The sequence below is a fragment of the Dermochelys coriacea genome, chromosome 13 (assembly GCF_009764565.3).
Source record: "Dermochelys coriacea isolate rDerCor1 chromosome 13, rDerCor1.pri.v4, whole genome shotgun sequence".
NCBI classification, from domain to species: domain Eukaryota; kingdom Metazoa; phylum Chordata; order Testudines; family Dermochelyidae; genus Dermochelys; species Dermochelys coriacea.
Genome location: NC_050080.1, coordinates 365,613 through 382,605, shown reverse-complemented (window position 1 = coordinate 382,605; position 16,993 = coordinate 365,613). Strand labels below are relative to the sequence as shown.

The following is a 16,993-nucleotide window of genomic DNA, read 5'->3' as shown; positions in this document are numbered from 1 at the left end:
TCTTTGTGCTGGACAAGACTCTAGTTTGACAGCTCAGGGTAATGGAAGGGAGCAGGGGCTGCCAGCTCCTCACCCCCATCACCTTGTGCTCAGTGCGGGTGCAGGGCACCTACCTATGGGGGACAGTTCGGCCACGCTGCCTATGTAGGGCCCCTCCAGGAAACGGGGCTCACTGTCGTTGATGTCCTGCACCTTGATGATGAACTCAGACTCAGGCTCCAGCAGCTGGTTGGTCTGGCGGTCCCGGGCCTGTGCCCGCAGTGTGTAGAACGTCTTCTGCTCCCGGTCCAGGCGCTCGGTGGCATGGATGTCTCCTGTGACTTCATCAATGAGGAAGATGGTTCCTGCGCCCTCCCCGGAGATGGTGTACTTGATGGACCCATCCCCCTCATCTGAGTCCGAGTGGATCTGCAGAGGAAGGACAGAGGGTGAAGGTTGGTGCTGAGAGAGGGTAACTGAGCCAGCTGGAGCCACAGCCGCCACTCCTGCTGTGAGAGTCAAGACATTGAGGAGACCCCTGGCAAGAGAGGAGCTGTGGCTGGGCCCATGGAGTGGGAGAGGCTAAAGCAGGGGTCTGGGGTGGGGAGGGCAGGCAGAGCAGGGGCCCAGTGCTGCGTGGTTTTCACTGCCAAGAGTTAGTCCAGATCGGCCTGTCCCTCTTGTAAGGGAACAGCAAGCAATGCGCTCGTCCTGGGATGGGACCTGGAAGACCTGGGTTCAATTCCTGGCTCTGCCACTGCTTTGCTGTGTGACCTTAGGCCTGTCACCAGATCACTGCCACACTCCCTTCTAATATGAAGCTGAGAATAATTCTGTGCAGCTCAGACCCCCCCCCCCCCCCCGCATCACACGGGCCAGAGCAGCCCTCAAAGACAGAGTGATTGACAGTACAGGAGACAACGTGAACAAAGCCAAAGCATGTGAGGCTTCGACATCCATAAGGCCAGCATTGAGTTACTGCATGCAGCACTGTGAAACCCACTCTCTGATGTGTGTAAACACCAGTTCACTGCCCTTCCAAACCCGAGCCAGCTGCCCCACTACTCTGGTGTGCATACTCTGGCCCTCGATACCAGCGGCTGCCAGCCCTTCCACATGGTGACAGCTTCATACCCACGCAGCATCCTGGCATGGATATGAGCCCTGAATTCAGCACCAGAAACAGTCCCTCAGGAAAACAGCTTTTCTAGCCAACAATTTCCTCTTCGTTTTCTAATTAAGATGCTATTTGGAATGAGGGAGTGAAAGGGTAAACAGCAGCTCCCTTTGCCCTGCAGCCACCTGGAATCCAGGCCAGGCGTCCAGAGATAATTTTATTGGTGGCATTAAACTGAGTTATGAGGTTTTTACAATCCAGCCACTTATGAGAAATCTATTAACAGTAACTGGACAGGCAGAATGCATCTCAGAGGAGAGCAGCACGGGCATTAATTGGGGCAATCCATAATGGACAGGCCCCCAGAAAGGTTTCATCAGACGCAGTCATTTACTCCCCACAATTTCTGCTGAGAATCAGCAAAGTTGCCAAAAAAAGAGCTGTCCATTAATCGGCTAATGAAATATGAAAATGTTTATGGGCCATTCAATCTTTCAAACTGCAGTTCTATAATCCACCTTAAAGACATACAGTTCCACCAGCAAGAATTTATACCGGGATCTGCCTCTTTTTATGATGCCTTCATTATATTTATCTTGTTAGATACAGTTTATATATTTATTTTGTGAGTAAGATGCCCACACATTGGACAATTCAATGTTCTTTACGTGCTAGTCATATATTATTGTCTATGTCAAATACATGCTCCCACCCTGCATTGCCATGAAATATACTCACCTGCCCAGCATTACCCAGAAAATACACCCACCTGTCCAGCATTGCCTGGGAAATACACCTGACCAAACATCATCATGCAGGAAATACAGCCACCTGCCTGGTATCACCTAGGAATTACCCCTGCGTGACTGGCAATACCTGGAAAATACACCCCTGCCAAGCCATCCTAGGAAACACTCACTCACCTGGCCCCTCTTGATAGAAACACCCAGACACCCCTTTGCAGCTGGCTGCCCTAACAGCAGGGTTCTGGCCCCAGATTCCTTCTCAGGCCCTTAATGGCTCCACACCAGGTTTGCTTGACTCAGTAACACCCATTCTTGGGGCTGGTTCATTACAAGACTCTTGTGCAAACAGTCCCGAACGGAAATCCCCAGACAGCCCACTGATCACTCCAGTGCACATTGTCCTTACAATCCCATGACAGCCAGTCCATCGACATAGCACATACCACACTCTGGCACCTTCCACCCCACCCGGGGTCTTCATCGGTCCTCTCCTGTCCTGCCACAACAGCCATCCCAAAGCCCCTCCAGCTGAAGTGCAACCCTGCTCTTCCTAACAGAAGCCTCCACAGCCTCTCCACAGGGAGGGCATACTCACTTTCCCTCACTTCATAGAATCATAGAATATCAGGGTTGGAAGGGACCTCAGGAAGTCATCGAGTCCAACCCCCTGCTCAAAGCAGGACCAATCCCCAACTAACTCATCCAGGCCAGGGCTTTTTCAAGCCTGACCTTAAAAACCTCTGGGGAAGGAGATTCCACCACCTCCCTACGTAACCCTTTCCAGTGTTTCACCACCCTCCTAGTGAAAAAGTTTTTCCTAATATCCAACCTAAACCTCCTCCACTGCAACTTGAGACCATTACTCCTTGTTCTGTCATCTGCTGCCACTAAAAACAGTCTAGGTCCATCCTCTTTGGAACCCCCTTTCAGGTAGTTGAAAGCAGCTATCAAATCCCCCCTCATTCTTCTCTTCTGCAAACTAAACAATCCCAGTTCCCTCAGTCTCTCCTCATAAGTCATGTGTCCCCTAATCATTTTTCTTGCCCTCCGCTGGACGCTTTCCAATTTTTCCACATCCTTCTTGTAGTGTGGGGCCCAAAACTAGACACAGTACTCCAGATGAGGCCTCACCAAAGTCAAATAGAGGGGAACGATCACGTCCCTCGATCTGCTGGCAATGCCCCAACTTATATAGCCCAAAATGTCATTAGCCTTCTTGACAACAAGGGTACACTGTTGACTCCTATCCAGCTTCTCGTCCACTGTATCCCCTAGGTCCTTTTCTGAAGAACCGCTGCCGAGCCATTCAGTCCCTAGTCTGTAGCGGTGCATGGGATTCTTCCATCCTAAGTGCAGGACTCTGCACTTGTCCTTGTTGAACCTCATCAGATTTCTTTTGGCCCAATCCTCCAATTTGTCTAGGGCCCTCTGTATCCTATCCCTACCCTCCAGCATATCTACCTCTCCTTCCAGTTTAGTGTCATCTGCAAACTTGCTGAGGGTGCAATCCACACCATCCTCCAGATCATTAATGAAGATATTGAACAAAACCGGCCCCAGGACCGACCCTTGGGGCACTCCACTTGACACCAGCTGCCAACTAGACATGGAGCCATTGATCACTACCCATTGAGCCTGATGATCTAGCCAGCTTTCTATCCACCTTATAGTTCATTCGTCCAGCCAATACTTCTTTAAAGTTTAACTTTTTTCTTTGAGGTTTTTAAGGTCAGGCTTGACAAAGCCCTGGCTGGGATGATTTAGTTGGGAATTGGTCCTGCTTTGAGCAGGGGGTTGGACTAGATGACCTCCTGAGGTCCCTTCCAACCCTGATATTCTATGATTCTATGAACTTGCTGGCAAGAATATGGCGGGAGACCATAACAAAAGCTTTGCTAAGGTCAAGGAACAACACAGCCACTGCTTTCCCCTCATCCACAGGGCTGGTTATCTCCTCATACAAGGCAATTAGATTAGTCAGGCATGACTTGCCCTTGGTGAATCCATGCTGACTGTCCCTGATCACTTTCCTGTCCTCTAAGTGCTTCAGAATTGATTCCTTGAGGACCTGCTCCATGATTTTTCCAGGGACTGAGGTGAGGCTGACTGGTCTGTAGTTCCCAGGATCCTCCTTTTTCCCTTTTTTAAAGATGGGCACTACATTAGCCTTTTTCCAGTCATCCGGGACTTCCCCCGATCACCATGAGTTTTCAAAGATAATGGCCAATGGCTCTGCAATCACATCTGCCAACTCCTTTAGAACTCTTGGATGCAGCACATCCGGCCCCATGGACTTGTGCTCGTCCAGCTTTTCTAAATAGTCCCGAACCACTTCTTTCTTCACAGAGGACTGGTCACCTCCTCCCCATGCTGTGCTGCCCAGCGCAGTAGTCTGGGAGCTGACCTTGTGCGTGAAGACAGAGGCAAAAAAAGCATTGAGTACATTAGCTTTTTCCACATCCTCTGTCACTTCCCCAGTTCTGCTATCCTCTCAGAGGTGGGCCCTGCCACTGTTCTCTTGGCCCTCAGCCCTCTTCAGCTCTCTGGCTCCAGCTCTACTTCATGGACACCTCAGAGGGTAAGCCCATCCACTGTTCCTGTCTATAGCCCTCTCCAGCCCCAGGCTCCCCAATTTGGATGTCAGTAGGCAACTCCCTCTGCTGACCTTCAGCTCCCTCCAGCCCTAGCACTCCAGTGTGGGAAGGTTAGCCAGCAAACCCCTCTGCTGCTCTTCAGCTTTCTCCACAGAACGTCAGCGTCCATCCCTCCTCCCTCTGACTCTCCCTAATCCTTTCTAGCCCCAGTTGGTTCAGATCCTCTCAACTGACCAAATGGGAGTGCCTGCTCTGACACAGGACACAGGACCTGCTTCATTTAAAGAGGCAAGCCACCCTGGACATACCCTTCCTGTTGCCTGGGCAATATCCCAGCCCTGCGGGGATTGCAGCCATAAGGTTGTCATCCAGTGGTTTGCACAGGAATGACCTTGTCTGCTCTGCATCACATACTTCTGCCCCATGTCAACTCTTGCCAGAGACTGAAACACCATGGCAGGGACTGTATCAGTTCCATAAAGTGCAGAGGCCACATACACAAATGCATTTCTCTGCTCATAACAACAGTGACAAGACTCTTGATTAATTATCAGCCAGGAGATAAACCTGCCCATCCAGCCCCTTTGCCCAGCAAACAGTCCAAACTCGCAGCATATCCCTGCTCCACATTTGCTTAACACTGACTCCATGCTCAGAGCAGATGCCAGCAGCCCTGAAACCTGGAAAACCAGGGAGGAAAACGGAGCCCGCACTCCGGGGGCTGGAAAGATAGATTTACAAGAGAAGATTAATGACCTAAATCTGCATCACTTGGCTAAACAACAACTAACGGGGGAGTAGGATAACCGTCTGCAGGTGTCTGAGGGGAGACAGCAAGGAGGGTTGGAGAAGGAGCAGGGGGTGCTTTGGGTGTGAAAGTGAGTCTGCATTTACACCCCTAACCTGGTGTACAATCACCAATATTGTATGCACCAGCACAGGGTTTGGGCACGCACATGGCCAGTCGGACCTCAGAGCAGTTCTGAAACCTGGGCCACAATATGGATATGCAGGTTTTTAAAGCACAAAAATGCAACAGTCTGATTTCTCGGGCTCTCTCTCTGAGATGCCAGTCAGTGAACTTGGCACACAGCACTAACCTGAGCTCTGACACCTGCAGCAGCTGCCCCTGGATCATTTGCCCCATGGGGCATGTCTATACTGCAATTAAACACCTGCGCCTGGCCCATGTCAGCTGACTCAGGCCCGGGCTCTTGCAGTGTAGACGTTTGATCCTAGGCTGGAGCCAAGGCTCTGGGACTGATTATACAGCCTGTGGCCGGAACCCCACAAGCTCATGTTAGCTGACAGGTCAGGCGCGGGTGTTTAATTGCATGTTGACGTACCCATGCTGCATTTGGCTTCTTACCGTCCATTTAAATGTTGGGATGGATTTTGGTGATCCGTCCTGTTCACAGGGGTGAGGGGTGAATGGCATCAACGTGGAGGCAGGTTTGGGTTAGCATCTTCTGCATAGCTCTACCAGTGCACCTTAGCCCTACCACTGGCTCCTACGGCATTCCCAGAGCCCCTCACATCCTACAAACCTCCTCCAGATTGAGCTGCAGCACCTCCAGAAGTTGCAGTCTGGTCTCCCACCCACCCAGAGTTCTGCCAAGGCACCACAGTCCTGGTCTTTGCCCCCATCCCCACCCCAGCTCTGCCAATACATCCGGTTCTGCAGTGACACACACTATTGCTCGTTCCTGGCCTGCCCCCCCTTGCCACCACAGACCCACCAGCACAGAAACTAAATACGGTGACAAGCTGCAGGGTGGCTCTGGTGAGTGGTGTCACAGAAAAACTCCTCGCCCTGTGCTGTGGCCAGTGCACACCTGCCCCAAATGTCCCCAAGGCCTTTCCAGGAGTGCATGACCAATGGGCAAAGCCAGCCTCTCCCAAGCCAATCTGGAGAACAAACCTTGCACTGGGATTACTTTGTAGATGGCTCAAGAGTGGCTATGACAGTGCATACAGCCAGAGGGTGCTGAGTTTGACAGTGCCAAGAGCCAAAGGATCAGAGACAGCAGCCATCCCACAGCGCAGATAGCCACAGGGACAACCAACTCCAGAGACCCCATTGGCCTGGATCCCATCTCAACTGTGCCAGGGTAAATCAGGAGTCAATGGAGTTACTCCAGACTTACACTGGGGTGAGATCAGAATATGCATCTGCATCATTAACCCCTGAAACCTGCCCCTTCCTGGGACAATAGGCCTCTCCGTGCTTCGTCCCAACTTCTTGGCACACCAGGAGCAGGTGAATCCAGGGCAAATGTAATCCCAGCATCTCCAGAGCACAGCTGGGAGGCTGTCTCTCACCAGCCCATAATTTACAATAAAGCAGCAGCTCCGGAGCAGGGTGCAATGACCCCTTCCCTCCTGGACATGCTCTTCACCCAGGAGGGGGAAGGAAGCCCCACATTCAGCCATGGAGAAACTCCTTATTCCTAGTGACGAGGTGTGTCTGGGCAATGCTGGGAAAAGGGCCTCTTAGAAAAGACGAAAATCTTTCATCTGTTCAGTTTGTTAAAAAGGGAAATTATTTCCCTGCTCTAAAGGGCTAACACTGGGATTTTACAAGGCCATTCATACTACCTACTAATTAAATCAAAATTAAATGTGAATAGAGGTGCATTTTCCTTATTAAAATGATTAAAAAGCAAGCACAGATACACAAATAAAAACTACTTTGGGATTGAAAACTAAAGAAAATCAAATAAAAACTGGCCATAATGAAGGCATGCTCTGTGTTTGCTCCAGCTCATAAAGCCTTAGTTCATCAATTTTCTTTAAATATTAGCAACTTAATTAAATCTGCTTTTTTCCCTTTAATCCCCTTTTATCTAAAATAGATCTGTCCACATGCAGAAGTTTGTAACTAGCGCTGACCCCATAATTCTCCTTAAAAAACCCAAAGAAATCCACATCAAACTGACAGCAGCCTCAGGGGAAATTACAGTTCCAAAAAAGGATTAGCAAGAGAATCCATCTTGTACAGAAATGTTATTGGCCCGCAGATGAGCACATGGAGGGGTGTGGGAGGCTAGCCAAGCCTTTCCCAGCTGGTGGCACTGCTGGGAACTGTGTAGGTGCCTCCTAGAGGGAGCTACCAGCAGCTCCCATACCTGTCTGTCTCTGCCACACGTTCTCCAGGGAGAAGTGCAGGAACACTGACCATGGGAGGCTCACAGCTGCTCCATAACGGAGCCACGCTATGGAGAAGTTAAAACACCATCAGCAGGAAGAGATTGTAACTGGTGTCATTCTCCCCAGCCTCTCCTGGCAGGGGCACTGTGGGGAGCAGGGCAGGAGTGCAGGCTGCGGGAGCAGCTCCTGGCTACTCCAGCCCCAGCCTGGACAGCAGCTGTCGGGGAGAGCAGGCCTTTGAGAGGGATATTTACAGGGAACTGTTCTGTGTGTGGCCTGGCTGTTCACTCCGGGCTGGCAGGTGATGTGGAAAGGGGGTGTAAAATGGGCCAGTTTTAGGTTCCTGAGTTCATTTTGGAAATGAGGCTGTTGCTAGGCTACCTCTGGAATTCAACAAGGCCTGATGCTTCAAGTTGCTCCCCAGGGGAGCTGTCAATTAACTGTAACTGCATCCAGCATCTTCATGGAGGAGCAAGGCTTCCTGAGCGTCTGCAAAAACGGGCACAGAGGATTGTTTAAAACTCAACTGGAACCTCACTCGTGATCCTGTCCACCTAGCATCCCCCCAGACTCACAGCCCTGAAGCATATGTGCCCCAAGCACAGCCAAGCCATTAGAACTGACTCACAGCACGCTGCTCTGCCCCAGCTGACACAGGGGATCGACCCAACACAGTCCACGCTGCGCCTGCATCAGGGCATGCTGGGCAATGGAGACGCTTGCTCACTGTGCTGGAACGGGAAGGAGGAGAGGGCACCCTGGGATGGCCTAATCACAGAGCACTGAGGAAAGCACCAGCCAAACACATCACATGGGCAGGGCTGGGGGGCCATCCACACTGCACAAACACTGAGTGCCAACCTGGGTGCTGGAGAACAAGCACATGCCAGCCCCAGCTGCTGGCAGGGGCAACATGCAGTTAGCTACCACAGTTACTGTCTCTCTGGGCTTTCACACCACACCCCTCACCAGAGGTTCGGAGCATCTCCATGGTACCAGGTCTAACAGCAGCATTCATCATCTAGCAGAGAGGGAAACGCTAAGGGAAAGAGAAGATACAAATGGCATGAACTGAGTCGCCTCTGAAGTTAGCACACTGTCACTCCCCTGGTCAACAGCCACTGTGCCAGGCCCTGCACTCAGCTCTCACGGGGACACAGGACTGGCTCTGTGGAGCCTACGCACCCACACCAGCTTATCTCCCCACCCCCCGTTGTCCTGCCTCCCCACCCCATCATCAGTCTCAAACCCAACGGCAGGGTTTGGCACTGGCTGAGTCTCCCTGGGTGCTGTACAGAGCCCAGTGCAATGCAGCCTGATCTTGACTTGGCATGAGCGTAATATCAATACTGCCACGAGGAAGGCAAACTCCATTCTCCTGTGCCCCAGTAATTCCCATAACCCCGGACTACTGCCCAGGCACTAGCCCATCCCCCACGTACCACCCAGGACTGGGACATAGGAGCCAGACCCCAGCCCTTGGCCTATAACAAAGTGACTCTGCACCTGTAATATTAGCAAAAAAGAAAAGGAGTACTTGTGGCACCTTAGAGACTAACAAATTTATTTGAGCATAAGCTCATCGATGAAGTGAGCTGTAGCTCACGAAAGCTTATGCTCAAATAAATTTGTTAGTCTCTAAGGTGCCACAAGTACTCCTTTTCTTTTTCGCGAATACAGACTAGCACGGCTGCTACTCTGAAACCTGTAATATTAACCTTTGCCCTAAGAACGTTCCCCCCCCCAGCATCCCGGCCGTGGCACATTCATATGCAAATAGAGGGCAGATTAAGTGCATTCCATGCAAATCTTGTTAATGCAATTGGAATCACATTATGTAAATACAGCAACACCCTTTACTCTGGGGGTAACTAATTGGGCAGAGAACAGAGAGGGCGGATTTGCACATGGAGGCCTGAAGGGGCCTTTTCTCTGAGCACAGCCCAATCTGCATGGACCATGAACCAGAAAACAGCCAGGCACAGTGCTCAGGGGACATCTGGCCTGGTTAAGTTTGAGGCTCAAGTCCGCCGCATGAGACTGTTAAGCAAGCGCAGTGGTGGAGAGTGCTGAAACCCACACAACCACCCTTGCAAGAGGACGACTTGGGGGAATGCAGTGGCCATGGAGCTATCTTGTGGGGGAGGGGAGTGCAGTGCCATGGAGCTACCCCTGGAGAGGAATGCAGTGGTTGGCGGGAGGGAGGGGATGCAAGGGCCCCATATGCCTGTTGCGGGGGAAGGAAGAGGGAACCCGTGAATGCAGTCCGGTGATGATGAGTTAGCTGTATCGTCACGAAAGCTTATGTCAAGATAAACTTTGTTGGTCTCTAAGGTGCCACAAGTCCTCCTTTCGTCCTGGGCTGGAGTGAGGGATTGATGTGCATCCCGTCAGGGCACAGCCATTGCCCCTACCCACCCTTGGGCGTTCCCAGGGAGAGGATGGTTCTGGATGGGATAGTAACTTGCCTCTCGGGGCTGGGCTGCCCCCCAGGCACACACCCAGCAGGAGCATGCGCTTGCCCAGTGTGGCAAGTCCCAGGGCCCAGTCTGGCCCTGCTGTGCAAAATCCCTGTTTCCACAGAGCCCATCCTCCACCCCACTCCAAGCTCCCTGCCCCTGCTCATCCAGCTTTGCAGCAAGGGTCACGTGTCCATCAGAACCCAGCACCACCACTGGATAGTCACTGCACTGTGTGTGTCGGGGCGCTCCCCAGGGCACTGCCCCTTCCCCTCATCCCCTCTCACTGGGGGCACCACCAGCTCCCCCGACTTCCCATCTCCCCCCACAGCACCATCACTGAACAGTCACTGCACTCCGTGTGTCGGGGCGCTCCCCAGGGCACTGCCCACCACCTCCTCTTCCCCTCATCCCCTCCCACCGGGGGCACCACCATCCTGCTTCCCATCGCCCCCCACAGCACCACAAGCCCCCCCACTTCCCATCACCCCCCCACAGCACCACCAGTCCCCCTCATTTCCCATCGTCCCACCAGGGCACTGCCACCCCCACTTCCCATCACCCCCAACTTCCCAACACCCCACCGGGGCACTGACAGCCCCCCTTCCCATCACCCCCAAGGACACCGCCAGCCCCCACCACTTCCCATCACCCCACTGGGGGCACTGACAGCCCACCACCATTTCCCATGGCTCCCCCCAGACACCGCCAGCCCCCACCCCATCGCTCCCCCCAGACACCGCCAGCCCCCACACACTTCCTATCACCCCACTAGGGGCACTGCCAGCCCCACATGTTCCATCGCCCCCCACAGACACCGCCAGCCCCCTCCACATGTTCCATCGCCCCCCACAGACACCACCAGCCCCCTCCACATGTTCCATCGCCCCCCACAGACACCGCCAGCCCCCCCCACATGTCCCATCACCCCCTGGGACACTGCCAGTCCCCCTTCTCCATGTATCCCCAGGGCATTGCCTACCACTTCCCCTCATCCCCTCCCATTGAGGGCATCGTCAGCCCCCCGACACCACCAGCCCCCCTTTCCATCGCCCCCCTGGGACACCTTCAGCCTGTCCTTCCCCCTAGTGCTGCCAGTTTGCCTCCTCCCCTCCCCCTGTGCCTACACAGCACTGGAGGTGACAGCTGTCCATCTAGGGGGTATTCCCTGCTCTGGATTTTCTCTGAACCTACTGGTCCTACTGAAGCCCCATCAAACGATGACTGTGTCTAAAACTGCCCAGCCCTGAGAGCTCCTAATCCACTTGACCAGCCTTCCCACCCCACCCAGGGATGCTCCTTGCCTTCAGTACAGCCCTTCCCCAGCAAGGGCCTTTCCTCCCGTGTGGCAGGGACACCCGCTGTGCCTGGCCATGCTCCTGGCCTAGCTCCAGCCCCCTCCCCTCCCGGCAACAGGCCTGTGCCCTGCAGAGACATACCAAGGTCACTTTACCTTTCCTACATACAGCGGCTCCGTGCCCGTGTACTCCTCAACCACAAAAAACTGGTTCCACACCCAGCCGCGCTTCACACGTCCGCCTGCCAGCAGCATGCTGTTCCCTGACTGCTCCAGGCCCGGCCTCCCAGCCTCCGTGTGCATGGCCAGGGCCCCCAGCTGCTCCAGGGCACAGAGTAGCAGAAGTATGGTCCACGAGAAGCCTGGCAGAGCCATCACTACTGCGCACCGGGAGGCTGCATGGAGAGTGGCTTTCAGAGACGATGCTGACATCCTTTGTCAGGAAAGGGCCCGACACCACCACTGTGGGGCTCACCAGCCCGGATGGGGCAGCTTCCCCATCCCCGCCAAGACCTCACTCCAGGGACTCAGGCTCCTTAGGGTGCCTGTGGGCTAGGAGTTACGTCTGCCAAGGCCCCAGGCATGCTGCTGACAGCAACAAGCGACCAGCATCCTCGGCTCCTGGCATCGGGCTGAGCAAGGAGAGAACAGTCAAGCTTTCTGCCTGAAAGAGGCTACAGCCTGGGCACTCTCAGAGACTCTGTGTGGCCAGACAACTAGTGCTTTCCCATCAGTTTTCTCGTGCCTGATTTGCCAGCGACCCAGGGCTGCACTGCTCCGTGGCTGGGCTGGTGGCTGCAGTTCCTTGGGAGCCAGGGGTCAAAAGACCATTTATCCCCCCCTCTGCTCTCTCCACATGCCACCCTGGGGACACTTCAGCAAGCAGAGAGGGGTTCTGCTGCCTGTGGCAGGGCTCTCCCTGTGGGGGCAGAGAAAGCTGCACCTGTAGTTTGCAGGACAGCAGAGCAAGCACCTTTGCATTAAGTTTCATGAGAGATCTTAACAGGAGCGGTCTGTTGTGGCCGAGACGGGCGCTCACCCACTCCGGAAACAGGCCCTGTGCTATCAGGCTACAGATTCAGGTGTGGCAGGCCCTGGCACAGGGCTGCTCAGGCTGAGGGCATTTGTATTCTCCATCTTTGCGGCTGTTGCACTCCAGTTTCCAGAGGAGAACCCTTCGCCAAGCTGCTGCTGGTCACTTCCATCCTCTGCCAGTTTACTCAGGTGAGCACAGGGCAACTGACAGCGTCTCTGGGAACCTGAAAGAGGCCAAGATGTTAGTGACGACCCCTGGGCTGAGCACTGCACTCCCCTCTCTGAGTGCCTCCCCTTGCCTGGCTGCCCCTCATACTTCCTTCATCTCCTGTGCTCTCTGCATGGCTCTTTTTCTCCCCTGCTTTCTCTCTTTCTTGTGATGCTGCTGCCCCCTCCCTTGATGCCACGTGTGGGAGCCTGGCATTGCAGGAGCTGCTAGATCCAGGGACATAGGGAGGAGGAGGAGGAGGAGGAGGGTAGCAGAGCAGTGGAGCTTTCATCTCTATGGAAATTCCTGTATTTAGCAGGGATCCGGAGAACAGCGACAGCTCAAACCAGCGCGCCTCCCCCTCACGCTGCTTCTGGGATCCAAGTGAGAGTGAGTACAGTAACTCGGGGTGATCAGACGGTGTCGGGAGGGCCTCACAAGCTAACTCTCCCAATAGTGGCTGTTGGTCCAGGGCTGAGGGGCACAGGTTTTGCGTGACACCCTGTGCGTGCAGCTGAGCACCCTAATGAGTGCGTGCTTTGGACAACATCGGCCTGAGCCAGGACTGGAGCTCAGGGGAGACTGGCTCCCCAATTCTGGCCTCCACCCATTAGCCTGTCCAGCTCCTCTCACCAGCCTCCCCTTTGATATTCTCAGATTGGGAAGGAGCTGCCAGCCCAAATTCGGGTCAGGCCGCCACGGGCCGCGCAGGGCAGAGGGCCCCGGGTCAGGCCTGGCTCTGCAGCTGCGCTGCCCCAGGAGCTCACAGCCGCGCTGCCCAGAACGTTGCCCCGGCCGTGCAGTGAGCAGAGACTGCGAGGGAGGGGGTCAGCAGGGGAGGGGCCGGGGGCTGAGCCTCCCGGGCCAGGAACTCAGGGGCCGGGCAGAACAGTCCCACAGGCTGGATGTGGCTCGCAGTTTGCCCGCCTCTGATCTAGCCCCATCTCTAGATGGCCAGAGCCAGCTGCTCCTGGGGAGCAAAATGCCCTGTATCAAACAATAATGGCACACACAAAACTAGAAAGCACAGGCGTGTACATAAACATGCTGTACAAAGCATCAATGACAATGGACAGTGTAACACAGTCACGCCTGACCGGAAAGTCTCTGGATATTGTGGAGCTTTCGTCTCCAAGTCAGACCACTCTAGTCCGGCCCTGCTGGGCAACGACCGGGGCTGACAAATCTCACTAGGTCCAGGGTTTTACAGACTCCGCAAACCTGCCTGAGTGCCTGACAACAAATTCCTCCCAGCAGCGATCCAGCTAAAGCAGGTTTTCTAGCTACAGGTTGGCCTCAGCTCTGCCCTGGGGAGAGAAGAGCCCCCAGGCCAAGGGTGGGGCCTTGTGACGATGTGGGACTGTTCTTAATGTTTCCTCTGAATACTGTAGGGGTGCCTCAGTTTCCCCTAGGCATTTCTTAAGTATCTAGGTGGTGGGATAGGGGTGTATGATCGTTGCAGACCCCTAGAGGGCAGGTGTGTGCAGGGGTCTGGACACAGAGAATGGCCGACACCCTGTTTCCTGGCAACTGATGGCCTGGGCCCTTCCACACTGCAAGGTGAGAGCTAAAGGGTTGGAGAACAAAAGGAATCCGGTGACCTCCTGGCCCGGGGAAAGGGACAAAGCCCAGAGGAGATGGGGCTGGAGGGGGAGTCAGTTGGGGCTGGCTGGGAACGAGGAGTGAAGTGCAGACGTGGTTGTCTGGCTCACTGCCCCCCAAAATGGACCCGGCTGAGGGGTCCTGTTCTCTGCACCTCCAAGCTCTGTTTTAGACCATGTTCCTGTCAGCTAATAAACCTCTATTTTACTGGCTGGCTGAGAGTCACATCTGACTGCAGAGTTGGGGTGCAGGACCCTCTGGCTTCCCCAGGAGCCCGACTGGGTGGACTCGCTGGGAGAAGCACACGGAGGGGCAGAGGATGCTGAATGCTCCGAGATCAGACCCAGGAAAGTGGAAGCCGTGTGAACTGTGTGTCCTGCAGACAGGCTGCTCACAGAGAGGAGACCTCACGAAAGTCCTGCCTGGCTTCGTAGGGAGCAGTTCCAGAGCATCGCCCAGGGACTCCGTGACAACTGGTTGCAGTGGTGGGATGTATTGCATCCCATGGATGGTGCTTCCTGCAGTAAGTGACTGGGGAGCAGTAAAACGAAGGGGGATTGACGAGGACCAGGTGTGCTGAAGGCTCAGAGAGGAACGGTTTCGGGGGGCGGTTAACCCCTGGAAGTGTGTGACCAGCGAGAAGGACTGTGCAGTAATGGGGTCCCCCTGAGGACTGTGGTGAGCAGTCTCAGGGGCGGAGGAGCCTGCGGCTTGGCCCTGGGAGAGAGAAGGACTTTTGCAGTAACAGGGTTCCCCTGGGGATTGCAGCCAGCGGTCCCAGGGGCGGAGAAGTCTGCAGCTCGACCCTGGCAAAAAGATGGTGACCTTGAGAAGGGCTGGTGCACTAGGGGTTCTCCCTAGAAACCGTGGGGAGCTGAGAGCACACAGGCCTGTGAGTCCACAACAACTTGGGAACAGCAGAGTGATGGCCTGTCACCATCTCCTTAAGAAGGACATTGTAACCCTGTGCAAAAAGAGAGGGTTGAGCATTGGATAGTTCACCAAGGCACAGTTAATTGTGCAGCTGGAGGAGGATGACCACTCTAAGGAGCAGATTTCTGACCCAGATGGGGCTATAGCAGGATCTGGGAGCAGCTGGAGTGGTAGCCAGGCATCCCCAAGACTCCTGTCCGCGACCAGACGATGGTTTTCACGATCAGGTTCCCCATCGGGGGATCGGAGACGGACGGGATTGGAGCTGAATCCGAGGGAGCAAGAGGACTGTGAGAGACAAAAAGAAAAGGAGTACTTGTGGCACCTTAGAGACTAACAAATTTATTAGAGCATAAGCTTTCGTGAGCTACAGCTCACTTCATCGGATGCATTTGGTGAAAAAAACAGAGTAGAGATTTATATACACACACACAGAGAACATGAAACAATGGGTTTATCATACACACTGTAAGGAGAGTGATCACTTAAGATAAGCCATCACCAACAGCAGGGGGGGAAGGAGGAAAACCTTTCATGGTGACAAGCAGGTAGGCTAATTCCAGCAGTTAACAAGAATATCAGAGGAACAGTGGGGGGTGGGGTGGGAGGGAGAAATACCATGGGGAAATAGTTTTACTTTGTGTAATGACTCATCCATTCCCAGTCTCTATTCAAGCCTAAGTTAATTGTATCCAGTTTGCAAATTAATTCCAATTCAGCAGTCTCTCGTTGGAGTCTGTTTTGAAGCTTTTTGTTGAAGTATAGCCACTCTTAGGTCTGTGATCGAGTGACCAGAGAGATTGAAGTGTTCTCCAACTGGTTTTTGAATGTTATAATTCTTGACGTCTGATTGTGTCCATTCATTCTTTTACGTAGAGACTGTCCAGTTGGCCAATGTACATGGCAGAGGGGGCATTGCTGGCACATGATGGCATATATCACATTGGTAGATGCGCAGGTGAAGGAGCCTCTGATAGTGTGGCTGATGTGATTAGGCCCTATGATGGTATCCCCTGAATAGATATGTGGACAGAGTTGGCAACGGGCTTTGTTGCAAGGATAGGTTCCTGGGTTAGTGGTTCTGTTGTGTGGTGTGTGGTTGCTGGTGAGTATTTGCTTCAGATTGGGGGGCTGTCTGTAAGCAAGGACTGGTCTGTCTCCCAAGATCTGAGAGAGCGATGGCTCGTCCTTCAGGATAGGTTGTAGATCCTTGATGATGCGTTGGAGGGGTTTTAGTTGGGGGCTGAAGGTGATGGCTAGTGGCGTTCTGTTGTTTTCTTTGTTGGGCCTGTCCTGTAGTAGGTGACTTCTGGGTACTCTTCTGGCTCTGTCAATCTGTTTCTTCACTTCAGCAGGTGGGTACTGTAGTTGTAGGAATGCATGATAGAGATCTTGTAGGTGTTTGTCTCTGTCTGAGGGGTTGGAGCAAATGCGGTTATATCGTAGCGCTTGTAGAGACTGGGAATGGATGAGTCATTACACAAAGTAAAACTATTTCCCCATGGTATTTCTCCCTCCCACCCCACCCCCCACTGTTCCTCTGATATTCTTGTTAACTGCTGGAATTAGCCTACCTGCTGTCACCATGAAAGGTTTTCCTCCTTCCCCCCCCTGCTGTTGGTGATGGCTTATCTTAAGTGATCACTCTCCTTACAGTGTGTATGATAAACCCATTGTTTCATGTTCTCTGTGTGTGTGTATATAAATCTCTACTCTGTTTTTTCCACCAAATGCATCCGATGAAGTGAGCTGTAGCTCACGAAAGCTTATGCTCTAATAAATTTGTTAGTCTCTAAGGTGCCACAAGTACTCCTTTTCTTTTTGAGAATACAGACTAACACGGCTGCTACTCTGAAACCTGTGAGAGACAGCG

At 53.5% G+C, this 16,993-nt stretch overlaps 1 protein-coding gene across 8 annotated transcripts in view; it reads right to left on the bottom strand.

Moving 5' to 3' along the window:
• Positions 1–16,993, bottom strand: part of CDH22 (cadherin 22) — a 177,231-nt gene that overhangs the window by 109,487 nt on the left and 50,751 nt on the right. For 7 of the 8 annotated variants that reach the window (XM_038369499.2, XM_043495891.1, XM_043495890.1 and 4 more), the window contains exons 2-3: positions 11,499–12,601; positions 114–408 (exon numbers count right to left, since the gene is read on the bottom strand). In XM_038369499.2, the coding sequence (XP_038225427.1) occupies positions 114–408; positions 11,499–11,774 (571 nt within the window). In that variant the 5' untranslated portion in view covers positions 11,775–12,601. Of the gene's footprint in view, positions 1–113; positions 409–11,484; positions 12,602–16,993 lie in introns of those variants that run through there. The other variant, XM_043495892.1, reaches the window with a different exon arrangement.